General features: G+C 50.8%; 1 protein-coding gene across 10 annotated transcripts in view; it reads left to right on the top strand.

The window, feature by feature from the left end:
• The window catches only part of ACACB (acetyl-CoA carboxylase beta), a 74,045-nt gene that overhangs the window by 52,438 nt on the left and 1,625 nt on the right, over positions 1-19,982 (top strand). For 2 of the 10 annotated variants that reach the window (XM_077917702.1, XM_077917706.1), the window contains 27 exons: positions 83-172; positions 638-756; positions 1,016-1,039; positions 1,621-1,758; positions 2,425-2,527; positions 3,923-4,030; positions 4,662-4,718; positions 4,921-4,962; positions 5,053-5,268; positions 5,498-5,653; positions 6,297-6,500; positions 7,611-7,766; positions 8,319-8,441; positions 9,466-9,735; positions 10,722-10,819; positions 11,091-11,211; positions 11,316-11,426; positions 12,094-12,237; positions 13,198-13,318; positions 14,697-14,793; positions 15,112-15,208; positions 15,603-15,738; positions 16,217-16,394; positions 17,146-17,258; positions 17,910-18,064; positions 18,980-19,150; positions 19,647-19,783. In XM_077917702.1, the coding sequence (XP_077773828.1) occupies positions 83-172; positions 638-756; positions 1,016-1,039; positions 1,621-1,758; positions 2,425-2,527; positions 3,923-4,030; positions 4,662-4,718; positions 4,921-4,962; positions 5,053-5,268; positions 5,498-5,653; positions 6,297-6,500; positions 7,611-7,766; positions 8,319-8,441; positions 9,466-9,735; positions 10,722-10,819; positions 11,091-11,211; positions 11,316-11,426; positions 12,094-12,237; positions 13,198-13,318; positions 14,697-14,793; positions 15,112-15,208; positions 15,603-15,738; positions 16,217-16,394; positions 17,146-17,258; positions 17,910-18,064; positions 18,980-19,150; positions 19,647-19,783 (3,485 nt within the window). Of the gene's footprint in view, positions 1-82; positions 173-637; positions 757-1,015; positions 1,040-1,620; positions 1,759-2,424; positions 2,528-3,922; positions 4,031-4,661; positions 4,719-4,920; positions 4,963-5,052; positions 5,269-5,497; positions 5,682-6,296; positions 6,501-7,610; positions 7,822-8,318; positions 8,442-9,465; positions 9,736-10,721; positions 10,820-11,090; positions 11,212-11,315; positions 11,427-12,093; positions 12,238-13,149; positions 13,319-14,696; positions 14,794-15,111; positions 15,209-15,602; positions 15,739-16,216; positions 16,395-17,145; positions 17,259-17,909; positions 18,065-18,979; positions 19,151-19,646; positions 19,784-19,982 lie in introns of those variants that run through there. The other 8 variants (XM_077917705.1, XM_077917704.1, XM_077917703.1 and 5 more) reach the window with 8 other exon arrangements.

Here is a 19,982-nt window from a genome sequence, read left to right as displayed (position 1 = left end):
AACCAGCGTGATTCTAAAAATGTATTGTGTTCTCCAACGGCAGGCCTGTTTGTTCATTCGCTGCTCCTCCCTTCCTTTCTAGAAACTGATCCTTTCTGAAACCACCATCTTTGATGTCCTGCCTACTTTCTTCTATCACTCCAACCAGGTGGTCCGCATGGCAGCCCTTGAGGTAAAAGGGAGGATGGCAAAGGCTAGAGTAGGGTAGTGCTTGAATGGAACACAGTGACATTTTTCCCCCTTCCAAAAAAGGGAGAGTGCTCTTGTAGCATTGATGGCAGCTGCATAGTTTGGGGCAACTGCTGGCAGGCTGGGGATGAATGCATGCAGCATTCATGATCTGAAGGGTGGGTTCTCATTCATAGAACAGTAGGGCTGGAAGAGAGGGACCCAAAGGGTCGCCTAGCCCAAACCCCTGCCATTCACAGATGCGTTGCAGCACTCACACGACGTCATTGACATCCAATTCCAACCTGCATTTCCCCACCCACTCCAGATGTGCCCTTTCTGGGGGAAATCCAAGAAGCAAAATCACCACCACCCCAACCTGTGGCCAGCACCCCCGTTTGGGGTGGAAAAGATTATAGCAGTATGCCGCTCTTCACCTGTCATTGGAATTCCCTTCTTTCCTCCCCAGGTGTACGTGAGAAGAGCCTACATCGCCTATGAGCTGAACAGCCTCCAGCATCGCCAGCTCACGGACGGCACCTGCGTGGTGGAATTCCAGTTCATGCTGCCATCGTCCCATCCAAACAGGTGGGCTTAGCCAAGAGCCAGAGACCTGGGGCTTTGGGGGCTCTTCAACATGTGTGCATGGGAGGACCTATGGTGCAGAAGGAAACTGGACAAGGGCAGGCTGGAAAGGAGGTGTGGGCATGGGGGCAGAGCTACCGGAAGGTCCCAGGTTCAGTCCCTGGCCTCTCCACCTGAGACCTTGGATAGCCGCTGCTGATTGGAGCAGGTGGCTCAGTGGCTGGCCATGAGGTGTAAGGAAGCTTTGTGTGTCTTCTTTCAGAGGCAGCAGCCCCGCCCTGAGCAGGTAGAGTGTCTGGTTCTTTACACTGTGCAGCATGAGTGGCAATGTAAAAAGAATAACCTGGCTGCAAGTGCGTGTACGACTCCTTGCCTACCTTTCCCTGGTTCTTTCATTCATTCTGGACTTGCTAACTAATTTGCTTTTTGGTAAGCATGTGAAAGGGTCTTTCTTCCGGGATCATGGGATTATGATTATTTTTTTACGTGTTCTTGGTCTCTGCTATGAAGCTTAGAAGTGAGTATCAAAATCTCCAGGTGGAAATAAGAAGCCAGCATTTGCGGCCTCAGGGCCACACTGGGAGCAGCAAGGACTTTCAAGGGCTGAGATGAGCTGTGCGCAGCCACCTCCTGTGACTTGTCCTGGGTCAGCCTTCTATCCATGCTGGGAGTTGTGGGATCATCATCATGAGCTGTGAAATCTCCAAGGCGGCAGGAGTGAGGGCTGCCCTGGGGGATCCGTGGTGCTGCTGCAGCACTCCTGTTTCCTTTACGAGAATAGCCATAACCCCCTGAGTCATCCAAGAGTCCTGTCTCCATGACTCTGGGGCTTTGCTGTGCCTGATTCTTCCCTTCCTTTGCGTGTAGGATGTCTGTGCCCATAAGCATCTCCAACCCCGACTTAGCCCGGCACAGCACTGAACTCTTCATGGACAGTGGCTTTTCTCCTCTTTGCCAGCGGATGGGGGCCATGGTGGCTTTTGACAGATTTGGAGACTTCACCAGGTAGCTGAACAGCCATGTTTTTGGAGGAATGTGTTGTGACCCTGGCCTTCTGAATGTCACCAAACAGCTAGACCACATTCACACCGTACCTATGGCGTGCTTACGATACCACTTTAAATAGTTAGGATGTCTCCCAAAGTATTCTGAGGGTGCTGAGAGCTGTTGGGAGGCCCCTGGTCCCTTCCCAGCTTCAATTCCCACAACTCCCTTTGAAGAAGGATTGATTGCTAAACCGCTCTGTGAATTGTAGGTCTCTTCCAAATTATCCTGTTCCTGGGGACAGCACAAAAGTCTTTATTAACCACCAGTCATTCCCAGGAAAGAACGTAGTTCTGGCCATTCTGTTCAAGAGAGCTGTATCTTCAAAGACGCTTTGGAGGGTTTCTGTTTAAGACCAGGTCTATTTGTACACCCACCATGTTGCATACAGTTTGTCTGATTCTGCCCCCATTCCTTTTATGCTCTGAGTTATTTTCTCAACGACTGTCACTTGCCAGACATTTTTATACCATAAGTCAAGCGACAGCCCTTGTAAGGACTTCCAGGTTTAGATAGCCAAGCGGCCACTGAAAAAACAGCCAGTCAGTCCTTAGTCTTCACATCGGCATTTAGGCCCTCTAATTCCTGCTGTGATTCTTCTGCTCCCCGTTTTCTCTTTTGTGCCAGAAACTTTGATGAGGTCATTTCCTGTTTTGCCGACCCCAACCCTTCTGAGAGCCCCTTGTTCAGTGAGGTGAGGGCCACGCTGTACGATGAAGAAGACAGCAAGGTGAGCGACTTGTGGGCCTCCAAGGAGCTCAAGGTGGCATACAAGGTTTCTCCCTTCCTCATTTAATCCCCACAACAACCCTGTGAGGTAGGTTAGGCTGAGAGGCAGTGACTGCCAGTCAGCTTCATGCCCAAGTGGGGATTTGAACTCTGGTCTCCCAGGTCCTAGTCCAACACTCCACGCTGGCGCGCCAATAAGTGGGGAAGGCAGAATGCCCAAGACAGCCTCTGCCACCCTGTTCCTTGTCCAACTGCAACACAACAGTCCTGCAGTGCTGCCAATGGATCTTACTCTCCATAGAGGAGGGAGAAAGGTTGTTTTCTTCTGCTCCAGAGAAGCGGACACGGAGCAATGGATCCAAACTACAAGAAAGAAGATTCCACCTAAACATTAGGAAGAACTTCCTGACAGTAAGAGCTGTTTGACAGTGGAATTTGCTGCCAAGGAGTGTGGTGGAGTCTCCTTCTTTGGAGGTCTTTAAGCAGAGGCTTGACAACCATATGTCAGGAGTGCTCTGATGGTGTTTCCTGCTTGGCAGGGGGTTGGACTCAATGGCCCTTGTGGTCTATTCCAACTCTATGATTCTATGATTCCAGTAGTTGCTGCCACCATCCTCCTGTGAAGAAAGGGTCTGCTACAGGAGAGTAATACCCATGGGCAGCACTGCAGGGCTGTTGTGTTGCAGTTGGGCAACAAATGGGGTGGGAGAGCATCTGTGGGGCTTCACCCCTTTGCCACCCTCCCACTTACTCTTGCAGCCCAGATGGGAGGGAACCTGGGAGGCACTTACTTTTAGGAAGGCTCCAAGCCATGGCACCATGGCATTTGTTCAGCCTGCACAGACATTTCTGGGGAAAGCAGACTAACTTCCAGCTGCTTTATCCTAATCCAAGACCAAAGCAGCTTGCCTGTTTCCCTGGCAGACACCCCCCACCACTTCCTAAGCCCCAGCAACTTTGAGGCCAGTACACCCTGCGTCTCCCAGACAGTTACAGTGGTGCCCCGCAAGACGAACGCCTCGCAAGACGAAAAACCCGCTAGACAAAAGGGTTTTCCGTTTCGGAGGCGCTTCGCAAGACGAATTTCCCTATGGGCTTGCTTCGCAAGACGAAAACGTCTTGCGAGTCTCGCCATTCCCCCCCCCGCTTTCCCCCCCCTTTTTCAAAGCCGCTAAGCCGTTAATAGCCTTTTAACAGCTTAGCCGCTAAGCCTTTAATAGCCGCTAAGCCGCTAAATCGCAAATAGCGCTAATCCGCTTAGCCGCTAATGGGGTTGCTTTGCAAGACGAAAAAACCGCTAGACGAAGAGAATCACGGAACGGATTCTTTTCGTCTTGCGAGGCACCACTGTATATGGTTGTCACTGTAACTGACCGTGTGGCTTTGCCGTTTCCAGAACCTCCGAGAGGAGCCCATCCATATCCTGAATGTTGCAATTCGGTGGGCAGAGCACCATGAAGATGAGGAGCTGGTGCCCGTCTTCAGAGCCTTTGCTCAGTCCAAGGTTTTGTGCCTTCCACTTCACTCTGGGGACTGGCAGGAAAAACAGAATGGGTCTTGGGCTTCATTGGAAACACATTTGAGTCACGTGACTTCCTCCAAAGAATCCTGGGAAATGTAGTTTGTTAAAGCTGCTGTGAGGGGGTTCCTGGCAGCTCCCAGCCCCCTTAACAAACAGAGTGTGTGTGTCAGGTTCTTCATTCAGGCGAAGAAGATGTGTTGTGCCCCGACAGCCATGCACTAGGCAGCTAGCCCCTTGTTTTTAGCAGCTTGCTTTCCATTTTTGGGCTGCGAACTCTTGCCATGTTTGTGCAGGGAGGTGGGGGCGCAGCTGCACACATCCCATTTGTTCCCCACAAAAAAATGCATTTGTTGAGCTGGTTTTTGGACTCAAGGGTGCACATTGAATGATGAACCCGACTACATCACCAGCTGCAGATCCTCAAGGCCAATGCTGGCTCCTGCTCAAGGCAAAGCCATGCCTACATTGATGCTGTCTGAGCCGATGGTTTGTGTTGCTGTTCCCTGAAAGATCAACTATTTTGCCCTTGGAGGGTGTCATGTCTGTGGGAAGTTTCTCCTAGGCTCACTCACACCTTTGCCTCTGTTCTCTTCTTGGTCTGTTCTACATACAGAACAACATCCTTGTTGAATGTGGGCTCCGAAGAATCACATTTTTGATAACACAGCAGGTCAGTGAAAGTGATGGAATTTCATTTTGGGGTTTTTAGGATTGGTGGGTTATTTTCTTTAAAAAGAAGACAAGGCACTAAAGGAATGTTGCTGTCGGTTGTTCTTGTATCCCACTTTTCTTCCCGAAGGAGCCCAGTTCTCTGTGGTGGGGGGAGGGGGCTTCTCCTTCTCCTTGTTTATGACTTTTGCTTTCCGTTGCAGAGGGAATTTCCCAAGTTCTTCACATTCCGGGCACGAGATAAGGTGAGTTGGCCCAGGTGGTTTTGTACGTGGAAGTTAGCTTAGCTTGCGCACTGCCAAGACCAACAGGGGCTTGTCCCACTTTCCTGGCAGTTTGCTGAAGACCGCATCTACCGCCACTTGGAGCCGGCTTTGGCCTTCCAGCTGGAGCTGAACCGCATGCGCAACTTTGACCTGACAGCAGTGCCTTGCGCCAACCACAAGATGCACCTTTACCTGGGTGCTGCCAAGGTGGAGGAAGGCGCTGAAGTCACAGACTACAGGTTTTTTGTCCGTGCCATTGTCAGACACTCGGACCTGATCACCAAGGTAAGCCTCAGGGCTGAGCCAAGGGAAGCTGTCGGGGGGGGGGGTGCAAGAAGTGGAAGGGGGGCCAGGAGCGAAGCGTCTGCTGAGGTCAGCTCAGCCCAAAGGCAGGCATTTTAACCAGGCTCCTGCCCGGCTCCTTATAGCACTGTGAAGCCTCTTCTTTTCTGCTTTGAGGGTCTTTCCTTTCTCTCTCTGATGTGGCGCTTCCTCTGCCTTCTCTCTGGGACAGGAAGCCTCGTTTGAATACTTGCAGAACGAGGGTGAGCGGCTGCTCCTGGAGGCCATGGATGAGCTGGAAGTGGCCTTCAGCAACACGAGTGTCCGCACCGACTGCAACCACATCTTCCTCAACTTCGTCCCCACCGTCGTCATGGACCCCTCCAAGGTCTGAGCCTTGCTTGCTTCCCTTTCTGGTAAACACCTAAGAAGGGCTCTTGCAGATGGGACAGACCAAAGGGGGCTCATCTCATCCAGCGCCCTGCTGCTCACAGTAGCCAACCAGATGCCTCTTCCGGGAAGCCCACCAGCAGCACCAGCAGCAGTCTTCCGACACACCTTTGTGTTTGTGTGTTATTAGTTAAAGTACCGTGGTACCTCGGTTCTTGAAGAAAATCCATTCTGGAAGCTCATTCAGGTTCCAAAACGTTTGAAAACTGAGGCGTGACTTCCCATTGGTTGCAAGAGCTTCTTGCACTCAGCGGAAGCCGTGTCGTACGCTTGGGTTCTGAAAAATGCGTTCACTTCTGGGTCTTCAGTGTTCAAGAATTGAAATGTACGACAATGGAGGCATTTGGGAACTGAAGTTCCACTGTATTTTCTAATCTGCAATACTTTTGAATGACCGTTGCTGGAAACTGCAGGAGGGGAGAGGGCTGCTTGCTCCCTTCCCATTGGGGCATCTGGCTGCCCCCTGTGAGAGCTGGATGCTCGACCAGGTGGGCCATGGGCCTGATCCAGCAGGCTCTCCCTGCATTCTTAACATTCTTAAAAGAATATTATCAGTCTGATTATGTTGGTGGCACCCCCAGATTGAGGAATCGGTGCGCTCCATGGTCATGCGCTACGGGAGCCGCCTGTGGAAACTCCGGGTCCTGCAAGCCGAAGTGAAGATCAACATCCGCCTGACGCCAACCGCCCAGGCCATCCCCATCCGCCTCTTTCTCACAGACGAGTCGGGCTACTACCTGGATATCAGCCTCTACAAGGAGGTCAATGACCCCAGCACAGGAAATGTAGGTTTCTTGCATGTGCCGGAGATGATGGAATGTTTGTGTACGCTACTCCGTTGTTCTTGCATTTTTGTTCTCTGCACCAGTCATGACCACATAGTATAAAGTGGGATATCTCCCTCCGTTGCTCTGTTAGCTGAGTGGCAGAGCAGCTGCTTTGCATGCCAAGGGCTCCTGGTTCAACCCCCAGTGTCTCTGGGCACCTGACTGAACCCCTGGAGAACTGCTGCTCTTCAGAGGAGGCCAGGGAGGGAGGACATTGGTGGCTCTCCAGAGGTTGTTGGACTCAACTCCCATCTGCCTTGGGCAACCAATAGTCAGGGAGAGCGGGAGTCATTGCCCAGCACCACCTGAATGGTCACAGGTGCTCCTACTGGGCCTTATAGACACTGGCTGCCTTCGGTGATGTTTCCTGCAGCCCCCAAAGAATTTGCGCTTGCAAATGTTTGAACGGAATGTGAGAGGACAGAGGAGCCGCTGCTCTCTTGCTATCCCAGCCGGCCCCGTCTTCTGTCTCCTCCTACTCTAAGTGCCTCTCGGCATTTCACAGCCTTTTCTTTGCCTGAAGGAAATGTTGCCTCGTTAAGAAAAGTAACTTTGGGGAGGGAAGTGAATAGGCACATGGTCAGTCCTCCCTTTTCTATCCCCCAGCTGTTTCCTGTTTGAGTTGTAGGTTAGTTAAAAAATGGGAATTTCAGAAATCAGAACACAAGGGCCACCTCTGCAGCAGACCTTTAAAGTGCTATGATACCCCTTTAAACAGACATGGCTTCCCCCAAAGAATTCTGGGAACTGTGGGTGCTGAGAGTTGTTAGGAGACTCCTGTTCCCCTCAAAGAGCTACCGTTTGCAGAGCTGTTTAACAATCAATCCCTCTTCCCAGAGCACTCTGGGAAATTGTGGCTCCGTGGGGAGAATGGGGGATCTCCTGGCAGCCAGGGGTGTTTCAAGTGGCATCATAGCACTTTAAATGTATGGAGCGAATGTGGCCAAGTTCTGCCCCTCACAAACTCTGTTGCCAGGTTTGGAACAGCTTTGATTTCACAAGTGTAGAAGTCTGTGGGGAAGAGGGAGGAGGAGGCGGCCTGACGCTGTGCTTTGCCTCCTGGACTAGATCATGTTCCACTCCTATGGAGACAAGCAAGGGCCTCTGCACGGAATGCTCATCAACACGCCGTACGTCACCAAAGACCTGCTTCAATCCAAGCGCTTTCAGGCCCAGTCGCTTGGCACCACCTACGTCTACGACTTCCTTGAGATGTTCCGGCAGGTGAGCTGAGGACGAGGCCCCCACATCTCCTTCTGTTGGATCAGGGAAATACTTTGTAAGTGGGAAGAGCAGGCTCCAGTTCAGCCCAGAGGCTTCACAAAGCAGAAGAGGGATTGTGCACACTGCTGCACACACAGCCCCCATCCCACAGTTAGCTCTGGTCAGAAAGGTGTTTGAGGTTTACATTACTTATTTTTTAAAACCATCTAGTCCCTGTTTCTCCAGAACTGATAGTGAGACACAACTGCGGGAGTACATGGCGGGGGGGGGGGGGAGGGAGGCAGCGCTGCTTTGGTCTAACTGCAGCCCTTAGAGCAGCAGTGGGGAGTCCGTCGCCTCCAGGCTTCCAGACGGCTTCTCCCTTCTTCCTTGGTCCTTCTGGCTGGGAAGGCGAGTCAAAGCTGGAAAGCCACTGGATTCTCACCCCACTGCAGAAGCTGGGCCAGGAATCCTTGACACACTGGATCTTCTGGAGTAAGAAAGAGTGGCACTCTGTTGTTTTGCTCGTGGCTCCTTGTTTCAAAAACGACTCTCATGTTGGTTCCTCTTTAGGCTCTGTTCAAATTGTGGGGTTCCACGGAAGCAGACCCTGCAGATGTCCTGACCTACACAGAATTAGTGCTGGATTCTCAGGGGCAGCTGGTACAGATGAACAGGCTGCCTGGAGGAAATGAGGTAGGACCATGGAAAAGGCAAATCCCCTGCTAGGGAAGGAACCGAAAACTGCCAACATCATAATGCCGTTGGATTGATTGATTACTTTTATATTCCACCTTTTCCTCCAAGGAGCTCAAGGTGACAAACCTGGTTCTTTCCCTCATTTTATCCCCACAACAGTCCTATGAGGTAGGTTGGGTTGGGAGGCAGAGACTGGCCCAAGGTCACCCTGAGTGGAGATTTGAACCCTAGTCTCACCCTGTTACCACTATAACAATAGGTGGTGCAAGAGCATTTGGAATGTTGTGTGCAGTTCTGATCACTTCCCCTCAAAGAGAACATTGTAGTTAGAAAAGGTTCAGAAAAGGACAACCAATATGATCAAGGAGTTGGAGCAATTCCCGTGTGAGGAAAGGTATAGAGAAAATGCGAGTAAGAGGCAGCATGAGAGAAGCTATGGAACAAACTCCCACCAGAGGCAGAGATGGCACTGGGTAAATTCCTGGGGGAGGGGGCTATCAAGGCCTACTAGCCACAAGGGCTATTATCTGCCTCCAGGGTCGGAGGCAGCAGTGCTTCTGAATCCCAGTTGCTGCTGGAAGCCACAGGAGGGAAGAGAGCTCTGGCGCTCAGGTCCTGCTGGCAGGGTTTCTCTTTGGGCTGTCTGGTTGGCCCCTGTGTGAACAGGAGGCTGGACTAGATGGATGGGCCGCTTTGGCCTTATCCAGCTTAATATGTTCTTATGGCAAAGGCGCAGGCGGAGAAGCTGGCTCTTGGCTCTCTAGATCCAGTATTTTCGCTGCTGAGGTGGGGCTGTTGCTAAATCCTCAAGGGCTATATATAGGAGGCCCACTGAGGAGAGATGGGGAAGCTGCATAATGCTCTCAGACAAATGACCTCATTGGCTTTTGCTGTTCACTAAACCATAACCATAACACTTGCTATTCTTTGAAAGCAATCAGTGTCAGCTTTGTGGACAAAACCTTCAGAACATACAGATGGTAATTTATTCACCTCTCCTTCTTCCTCAATATCCTTCCAGATTGGGATGGTGGCCTTCAAGATGAAGATGAAGACCCCTGAGTACCCCCGAGGCCGTGACATTGTGGTCATTATCAATGACATCACCTACAAGATCGGGTCGTTTGGGCCGGAGGAAGACCTCCTCTTCCTGCGCGCTTCAGAGCTGGCGCGCAGCGAAGGCATCCCCAGGATCTACATTGCAGCCAACAGTGGGGCCCGCATTGGGTTTGCTGATGAGATCAAGCACAAGTTCCAGGTGGGCTGGGTGGACCCTGCAGAGCCATACAAGGTATGTGGCTTCCTGGCAGATCCCCCCTCCCCCCAAAAAGAGAGTTTCACCAGGGTAGAATCCCGAGACATTTTGTTGGGGGGGTGTGTGGATAGGTACAGTTCTCAATGAGACCCACTTGTCTCCTGGAGCTTCCCTGAGTGTGTGCAGAGCCCTGTGCGAGGGTCTCCTCCTCAAGCGACAGCAGCCTCTCCTCTGGGCTGCAATCCCATCTCCACCTTGCAGAAAGCAGCCATTGGAAGTGGAAGCTAGGACCCACAGGAAGCCAGTCCTTTTTAATGCAGCACATAGTTAAAGGATGGAATTCTTTTGCATAGGAGGTCATGAGGGCCACCCACCTGGATGACTTTAAAGGAGGTTGGACAAATGCATGGAGGAGGAGGAGGAGGAGGAGGAGGAGGAGAAGGCCATTGATCGCTTTGAGCCTCAATATGCTCTGCCTCAGGCACTGCAACAGCCTCCCCAGGATCATGCCCTTAATCCATGAGACTTCCAGAGGGGCAACCATGTTAGTCTCTTGCAAGAAAGGCACCTTAAAGCCTAACAGATTTATCATGGCATCCACTTCATTGGATGTTCAGCTGACACTGTGGGTTCGAGTCTGCAAAAAAGAAAAGAAAAGCTTATGCCTTAATAAATTTCCTTCCTAATACATAATTTAAAATCTCATGATTTCAAATAAAAACCCTGCCAGTTTCAAGTCTAAGGTTGTGCTGAAGTGGAGTGGGGTGCAAGAACTTCTTGGCACTTCAGTCCATTTCAAAAGGCCCCCCCCCCCCCGTTTGCAAGTTTTCAGGGAGGTCTGCCAAAGCATTACGGGGCAAATAGTTATCTGCTCTCAACTGGTGCTTTGCTTTCTGTAAGGGCATCTGGCGCAGTGGCCTCATTTTTCACCTGGTTTGTGCTCCGGCTCATCTGTCGCACTGATTTCAAAGTGGTGCCCCCACTTTCCCCAACTGATGTTGCTCCACCATCTTTTTCCAAAGGGCTTCAAGTATCTGTACCTGACCCCGCAGGAGTACACCAGGATCAGCTCCACAAACTCTGTTCACTGTGAGCACGTGGAGGAAGCCGGCGAATCGAGGTGAGTCAATAGTGTCCCCCTGTCTTGGCTTGCCTGCAGAAGGTCCCGTGTTCAACCCCCAAGGGTATTTCCAGGTGAGACAGGGGGAAACAACAACCGTGTCTACAATCCCAGAGAGCCTCTACTAGTCATGGAAAGGCAGCCAAGTGCCAGGCTAGATGGACCAGTGCTTTGCCTGGCTGTCAGGCAGCTTCCCTCGTTCCTGGGAGGAGGAACTCTTGGTGTCCTGCCCTGCCTGGCTCCATCTTTCAGCCGCCTTGGCCTCCTGCAGGTACATCATCACCGATATCATTGGCAAAGAAGAAGGCTTTGGCGTGGAGAACTTAAGAGCGTCGGGCACCATCGCTGGGGAGTCTTCTCTTGCCTATGATGAAATTGTCACCATCAGCATGGTATGTATGTATGTATGTATGTATGTATGTATGTATGTATGTATATCCTGCTTTCCCCCAAACTGGGACTCAAAGCAGCCCTGGGCTCTTTCTGTCTCCTGCAGGTGACCTGCCGTGCCATCGGAATCGGGGCTTACCTGGTGAGGCTGGGCCAGCGCGTGATCCAGGTGGAGAATTCCCACATCATTCTGACCGGAGCTGGAGCTCTGAATAAGGTAGTGAGCAGGCGGAGTTCTCTAAGCTTCCTCCATGTTCCATTGCGCTGATCCTTCTTGGCACTCCATTTCCTTTTGCTTGTTCTCATGCAGCTCTAAAGAGCTCTCTGGAGCTCTCTTCATCTTCTCAGCTGGATGGCTCTCCTTTTGCCATGTCTGCCTCTCGGCCAAGGAGCCACCCGCTCCCAGACCATCTCAGCTGCATGCAGCTGCGGTGTGGGAAAGGACGGAACAATTTCTCTCTCTGCCCATGAAATATTTTGGGGATGTAAAAAGAAAGTCACTGCATCTCCCTAAGTGATTTGCATCACAGTCCTACACGTGTTGCAGCATTTGGGACCTTTTAGTTTAGAGAGATGGCGAGTGAGAGGCGACACAATGGAAGTTTACAGAAATATGCCTGGCCTGGGGAAAGTGAAGAGAGAAAAGTCCTTCTCTCCCTCTCATGGCTTCTCCACACTCCCTGTTGTCCTGCCGCTTCCCCTGGAGGAAGCCAGTTGGGGCAGGCCAGTGGGGCAGGCGGGGAGGGACAGCCCCTGGGCTCAGGTCCAGGTATCTGGCTGGCCCCCGTGAGAGCAGGAGGCTGGGGCAAATGGGTCGCCATTGGCCTGATCCGGTAGGGTTCTTCTTATGTTCTTCTTGGATTGGGGTTGTGTTTTTGGACCAGGTCTTGGGCCGTGAAGTGTACACTTCAAACAACCAGCTTGGAGGGGTGCAGATCATGCACAATAATGGCGTTTCCCACGTAACAGTTCCAGACGATTTTGAAGGCGTCTACACTATTCTGCAGTGGCTTACATTTATGCCAAAGGTAGGTTGAGGGCAACAGAGCTTTGACAATCCTCACAATTCCTCTCTAGTCATCCTGCCTCATAATTATCATTTATCCTAATAGGGGTGATAAACACCAGGGGTGCAATGTTTGTTTCATTTATTTATTTATTTATTTATTTATTTATTTATTTATTTATTTATTTATTTATTTATTATTGTCATGTTCTTGTTTTCTTCCTTGTGAAAACAAAACCTATCCATAAATAAATTCTTACAATAAAGTATCTTAATTGACTGAAAAAGTTTCCCCCTATCTTAACTAGGCAGCAGACGTAAAATAAAAATAAAAAAGATTTTTTTTTTTAAGGGAATTACCAATAAATATATAAAAATCCAGTACAGTCATACCTCAGAAATCAAACACCTTGTGAGTCAAACATTTTGGCTCCTGAATGCCACAAACCCGGAAATGAGGATTCTGGTTTGCGAACATTCTTTGGAACCCGAATGTCTGAGGTGGGTTCGGCGGGTTCCGGTTGGCTGCAGGTTTGATTTCCGAATGTTTTGGAAGTCAAATGGACTTCCGGAATGGATTCCATTCGACTTCCGAGGTATGACTGTAGTTGATGGCCACCATCTTAGAACTCTCTGTCCTGCTTCTCTCATAAACCAGAGGGCAGATTTATATAGGTTTAATTGACGGGTTGAGGATGCGACCCTATGATTCCAGGAAGGGCATTCACTGGGGCCATGGGATATTGCTGACCACCCTCTCCGTGGGCACGGATGGCCTGCCCCCTCCCCAAGGCCCCCTTTGCCATCCCCTTTGCGAGAGAAAGAGGATCCCTTCCAACTCTACAACGTTATGAGGCTTTGATTCTATAAGATGCTGTTCACATTCTCAGAGCTAAGCAGCCCTAATTTCTTCCTTTCTTGATCATCTTCTCAGGGCTCTCGTTTTGTTTAAAGCTCGTTTAAGAGAAGTTTCTTCTTGTAGGACAATCGTAGCCCTTTGCCTATCACCACCACAAGTGACCCCATTGACAGAGAAATTGACTTTGTCCCTTCCAAAGCCCCTTATGATCCCCGGTGGATGCTGGCAGGGAGACCTCATCCCAGTAAGTACAGGCACTAACCCAGCTGCAAGAATGCTGCAATGCTTTTGGAGGTATGGAACTGAAAGGGGAGGGGTTGCAATGTAATAGCAGGGGAATTGTTTCTGACCTGGAATTTTCTTCATTGACATTTCCTCCTGGTCAGTGTCATCAAGGCAAATCTACAATTTGTTTGCCAGACTTCCAGGGCTGACCTGAAGTCTCTAGGTTTGTGTGGCCCTCTCCAAGTGACAGAGGGAGGTTGCCATTGTTGTTGTTGTCATTACTAATAATAATAGGCTATGCTTGAAGCTTACGAGCTTCAGCCTGGCAGGAGCTGGTTGCAGGTTATTGCATAGACTCTCTGGAAGATCTGCCCCTTCCCCTCTCCCAATTAACCTCCATCCTCAAGGCTCATCAATGGTTCTGCTTGTCCCCTGCCTAAAAAAAAAACGGGTCTGAGCGGTTTTCCATTTGACCTGCTGCTTACCCCAGGCAAACCTTCCCTTCGCGACTGAGTCAGAGCAAATGTCAGTCCATGGAAAACCCCACTGATATTTGCTCTGTTTCAGCTGTAAAGACTGAAGTTCTTCCCAGGGGGAAATGGCAGGACAAGCAAAAAGCTGCATGAACACTCTGTGTGGGGAGGAATTTCCATCCAGTGACGTATTTGTTCATTTGTAGACTTCATGTTTTTTATTTGGACGACATGCTCTTGGTGACTATGGTTAATGCTTAATGTGTCATGCCTAAGGGCACCACTGGGCTCCAGCCCCCAATGATATCACCAGAGGCTGCCCCAAGGTCTCAGGATTGGGCCCTGGGCTCTCAGGATCTGACAGCCCAAAATACAGTATAAAACTAAAAGCATTGTGAATTGCATAATTATAAGATGTGGATCAAATATGTGGAGTAAAAATGCAAGGGAAAGCAAAAGATCATAAACTCCACTGTGAAAGTTTTTTAAAAAGGAGAAAAAAAAGCTGAAAATGGAGGCGAGCTGCATAAGCAATCTGCCAGACAGCTGTTGCCTGCCTTCTCCTCACAGGTTACACTGGTCCCAAGTTGTTAAGGGCTCTATGTACTAATAGTAGTAATAGTAACACCTGGCAGCGAATCAATGGCTGGTGCAGATCTCGGAGCATAAGGTGTTGTAAGTGGATGAGCCTGTCAGCCAACAGGCTGTCAGCACTAACTGCAGCTGACTGTGGCAGTCGAGGCTCTTTGAGCCTGGGACTGCATTTACCAGGGGTCTTCTCCCTCGTTCCCTGCAGCTACGACATTTCCCCAGCTTTGCATATAATGAATGCAGCATATATGAAGAGGTTGTGGCTTTGGAAGGTCACAGTCAGACTTTTCTCAGCGTGTCCCCCCCCCCCCCCCCCGTTCCTTTATTGTGCAGCTGTGAAGGGATCCTGGCAAAGCGGCTTCTTTGACCACGGCTCTTTCATGGAGATAATGCAGCCCTGGGCCCAGACGGTGGTGGTTGGCAGAGCCAGGTATTGGCCGAATCTTCCCTCTTACTAGAGGCAGTTGGGGAGAGGAGGGGGCTGGCACATTCTTAAAGGTGCCCCCCCAATGGCTGCCTGATCAGTTACTGGGGTGGGCTACACTCCTGCCCTTGTCATGGCACCCAGGCCATTTAATGCCTGGTGCAGAATTCGTCAGAATGAAAATTTCTGCTTTCTGCCTTTTGCATAAATAGGATTCCTAGTCCTTATGATCATTGAAATGCTCTTGGAGTCTTTAAATAGTTTTTCATTTGTTTTGCATGGAGTCCACATGAAGCTCTTTTCCCTCCTTCGGATTCTTTGCAGGCTGGGAGGGATCCCGGTGGGTGTGATCGCAGTGGAGACCCGAACAGTGGAGTTGGCGGTGCCAGCTGATCCAGCAAACCCAGAATCAGAAGCGAAGGTTGGGAGCGCTAGAGTCATTTGCATTCCTGTACCATTGCTGATTTTATCTTTTCCATGAACCTGTATTGTTCTTCTCAAGCCGCCTTGTTGTTTTGGTGACCTCTACATTCCTTGTGTAAAAAGTCCGCAGACCACATGGCTCCTCTTCTGCTGTGACACATCCCTTGAAACATGGGCACTGTGTCGGGGGGGGGGGGGAGCTTTGGCCTGAATGTTTGTTTGAAAATGGCAAAAAAAACCAACAAACTTTTGGTAACCCCCCATTAGCCCCTGGCCCCTCAACCTCCTGGCTGCTGTCATCAGGATCTGAAATTTTTACCGGCTTTCCTTTTTACTAAGTTTTTGGTTTTGAAGGGTCCCCCCCCCAACCTCTTCTGTTCCCTCCTTCCTAGATAATCCAGCAAGCTGGACAGGTTTGGTTTCCGGATTCAGCCTTTAAAACAGCCCAGGCTATCAGAGACTTTGACCGTGAATGCCTTCCACTTTTGATTTTTGCCAACTGGAGAGGATTCTCTGGGGGGATGAAAGGTAACTTACGCACCTCTCCTTGTATGAGCTGACCATGGTCACCTGAGGCCCTTCTTCATGTGCCACCTGCATAGGAGGACAGGAAGGCAGCAACCTGAGAACGGGGCCTTTTCAGTGGTGTCCCCCCACTTGTGAAATGCTCTTCCCAGGGAGGCTTCCTTGGCACCTTCATTATATACCTTTAGGCACCAGGCAGAAACATTTCTTTTCTGCCAAGCCTTTGGCTGTTAATCACCCATGGCCTCGTTTAGTGGGTGGGATCTTTTAATCCTGCCTTTTAAAATAGCCACGTGTTTTAGATTTCTCTGCCTTGTTTTATGCTGGTTTTAATGTAAATGTTCTTTGATTATTGTTGTCGATCGTTTCAAGTTACTTTGCTTAAAAGAGTGGCAAATAAGTTTAATTTTAAAAAATCACCCAGTGATGTTACTTGCTCCCTCGGCCCTGGAGCTGGCCTTGACTCCTGCCCTCCTTGCAGACATGTATGATCAGGTGCTGAAGTTTGGGGCGTATATTGTGGACAGCCTTCGGCAATTCAAGCAGCCGGCCCTCGTCTACATCCCCCCCCATGCCGAGCTCCGCGGGGGCTCCTGGGTGGTGATTGATCCAACTATCAATCCTCTTCACATGGAGCTGTATGCAGACAAAGAGAGCAGGTGAGTGCTGAGGGAGGCGCTCTCCCGTTAGACAGTCTTGTCGTCAGAACATCAGAAGAGCCCTGCTGCTGGGTCAGGCCAAGGGCCCATCCAGGCCAGCATCCTGTTCTCGCAGGGGCCAACCAGAGGCCCCAAAGAGAAACTGGCCAGCAGCACCCGAGTGAAAGAGCCCTCTCCCCCAGGACGGCTTCAAGAAACTGGCATTCAGAAGCTTCTTCCAGCCATGGAGGCAAATAATAGCCATTGTGGCGAGTAGCCACTGACAGTCCTCTCTTCTGTGAATTTGTCCAGCCCTCTTTTAAAGCAATCCAAGTTGGTGGCCATCACTGCCTCCTGTGGCAGGGAGTTCCATAGTTATATGCTGTGTGAGGCAGCTGTGCTTCTGAATGCCAGTTGCTGGAAAGTGCAAGAGGGGAGGGTTGCTCTTGTGCCTGGATCCTGCTTGCGGGTTTCCCCTATTGGGCTTATGGTTGGCCCCTGTGAGAACAGCATGCTGGACTGGATGAGCTGCCTTTGGCCTGAACCAGCAGACTCTTCTTGGGTTCTTATGTTCTTAACATCTGGAGCCCCCCCCCCAGGGCCCAGTCTCTGATCCAAAGTGATCACGTCCATGGAGCCTGGCTGAACATCTCCACCAGCGTGTACTTAAAAGCCACAAGGATGTCTGGCTGGAAAGAGTGCAAGAGCCCTAATTTGGGCAGCTCCTGTAAGCCTCTGGTCCCTGTTTCTGCAAGATGGCTTTGCTTTCCAGGGGGGGCATCTTAGAAGCTGAAGGCACCGTGGAAATCAAATTCCGGAGGAAGGAGCTGCTGAAGACCATGAGGAGGATTGATGCCACCTATGCCAGGATTGCGGAGCAGCTGGGTAAGAAAAGAGAGAAGGGCTGTGGGGCTGTTTCCTGCCTCCCTACCCCCCCCCCACCTTCCCCTTAAAGCTTGGCCTTGGAATAAGGTTTCTACCCATTTTCAAAGGCCATATTTGATCCAGGGTGGGGAGGTGGGGGAGAGCAAATATTCTTGATGTGCTCTTTTTGGCATGTTTTGCTAGAGCAGACTGCACCACCCTGGCACCCTCCACCAGCCCCATCCAGCACAGCTGCAGGATGACAGAACCATGGTCCTGCTGGCTGGGCTTGAAGGAAGATGCCATCCCAAACATCTGGAGGGCACCAGGTTGGCAAAGGCTCCTCTGGTGAACCTGGAAGTCAGAAGAGAGGAAGCTGCTTTCTGCAGAGTCCAACTAGCAGTCTCTCGAGCTCAGCATTATCCACACCAATTCTTTGGGGTTTCAGGCAGGGAGTCCTTTCCAAGACTCCCCAGGATACCCTATGGGAGATGGCGCCTGGGACCTTCTGCTTGCAAGGCAGATGCCCTGACCACTGAACTCTATAGTCCTTCCCTGCACAGACTTCTTCCTCCCTGGCATTTTCCTCCCTGCCACGGATCAGCCGCTTTTTCTGGTGTCTACAGATTTTGTCTTCTCCCACAAAGACTTCTTGTATTCTGGGATTAACAGGTTCCCTGAGGCTCTCTGCAGAGGAGCACAAGGAGCTGGAGAAGCAGCTGAAGGCCCGCGAGGATTACCTCCTCCCCATCTTCCACCAGGTGGCAGTGCAGTTTGCTGACCTCCACGACACACCAGGGAGGATGCAGGAGAAAGGAGTCGTTACAGTTAAGCCATGGGGTTTTTTCTTCTCGCTCCCAAATTCTCTGTTCTTCCAGCCTCTGGAGTCTGATCATCCCTCATGCCTGAGAAGGTGTAGGAACTGTTTTTCATTTCATTCAAGTTGGAAAAACAAGGGCTGGAATCCTTGTTCCACTAATGCAGGGGTCTGCAACCTTTAAGACAAAAAGAGCCACTTGGACCCGTTTCCGAAGGGGAAAAAAACTGGGAGCCGCAAAACCATTGCGACATTTAAAACAAATATATCTCCGGAGCCGCGATCTGACAGCGGGCGGGAAGGTGACGTCGGGACGGTGTGTGACTAATGCACGCACCGCCCCCATGCGACGTCACAGCCAGTACAGCGCCCGCCACAGTGGGGAGTGTTGGGGCGCACAATGCGCCTCCTCCCCTCGCTAGTATCTGCCCCGGAGCCGCGGCAAAGATGTAAAAGAGCCACATGCGGCTCCGGAGCCGCGGGTTGCAGACCCCTGCACTAATGCTTGCTGCATCTCCTTTGTGCTCCATCTCACGCTAACCTCTCTCACAGGGTTGTCATGAAGATAAAATGCAGGGAAGGGTCTTTGTCTGCTGGGCAGAGTGCCTTGGAGAAAGCGTGGAATGAAAATATAACCATACGCTTGTGGGCTCATCAACCTGCTCAGCTTCTGAGCCATACTTGCCCAACCTGCTGCCCCCCAGATGTGTTTGCCTCCCACTCTCATGGTTGGCCCCAGACTTGCTAAGTCTTGTCACAGCAGAGTTGACGTAGAGCATCATTCAGGCTGCCTAAGGGGGCGTTAAGTATGTCTACAACACTGGATAATGTGAATATCCTGATAAGCTTCCTCCGGCCAGTGCAATAATTTATTAATATTCCCATAAAAAATTAACTAGCAACAACCTTATTTGCTCCCTTTTAGGACATTCTCCAGTGGAAAAATGCCCGGGCGTTCTTCTACTGGCGTTTGCGGCGCCTCCTGCTGGAGGAAGTCGTGAAGGCAGAGATCCTAGAGGCTCACAGCGAGTTAAGCAACAGCCACATCCAGTCCATGCTGCGACGATGGTTCCTGGAAACGGAGGGTGCCGTGAAGGTGCTTGGCTTGGCTCTGTTGCAAGGATGGGGTAGCCTCTGTTCCCTCCACTGAGGTTGGACTCCAGCCCAAGCCAGCGTACTCTGGGGGGGCTGGGTGTTCTCCCTCTTTCCACCTCAGCTGCTGGCCCCGCAGCGCCTCCAAGGGTTTGGAGATACACCGTTTGTATGTGTACATGGAGCCCTTGCAGCCAAACCCCTGTGTGCAATCTACCTGTAGATATAAGACGCCTTAATAATACAAAGCATGGGTAAAATTGTGGTGTTTTCAGAGTGGAAGGCAAGTTTACAGAGAGAAGGGGGCTTAAAGCCTGTGCATTTCATCCCATTCTCACCTCTGGTTAAATGGCTTTGGCAAGCTTTTGTGTGATTTTCAAAAACCTTCAAGGCCTGCTTGGTTGGAAGTGAGGGTGAGGGGTGCATACTGCGTGAAGGAGCCATACCCCACTCTGACCTCTCTTCAAAGCCAGTCTGAGTTTCCATTCCTCCTCCTCTAGGGCTACCTCTGGGACAACAACCAAGTGGTGGTGGAATGGCTTGAGAAGCACCTGCAAGAGGAAGATGGGGCCAAGTCTGCCATCCAGGAGAACATCAAGTACCTGAAGAGGGATTATGCCCTCAAGCACATCCGAAAGTGAGTGTAAAGCGAGACAGCAGGGGGGCTGCTTGAGGAAGCTCAGCTTGTTTGCTGCAGGGGCTGCATCTGGGCTATTTCTGGGTTGGAAAGAGTTGCATAGCAGGGATCTGGAGGGATGACCGTCCAGTGCTTGGTGCCTGATTCGCATTGCAATCGCCATTGCAAGTTGAAAGTGCAGCATGGGGCTTCTGAATGC

Source organism: Podarcis muralis, chromosome 13 (assembly GCF_964188315.1).
Source record: "Podarcis muralis chromosome 13, rPodMur119.hap1.1, whole genome shotgun sequence".
NCBI classification, from domain to species: domain Eukaryota; kingdom Metazoa; phylum Chordata; class Lepidosauria; order Squamata; family Lacertidae; genus Podarcis; species Podarcis muralis.
Note: the sequence above shows the minus strand (reverse complement) of the source record. Positions and strands in the feature narration are given on the sequence as shown.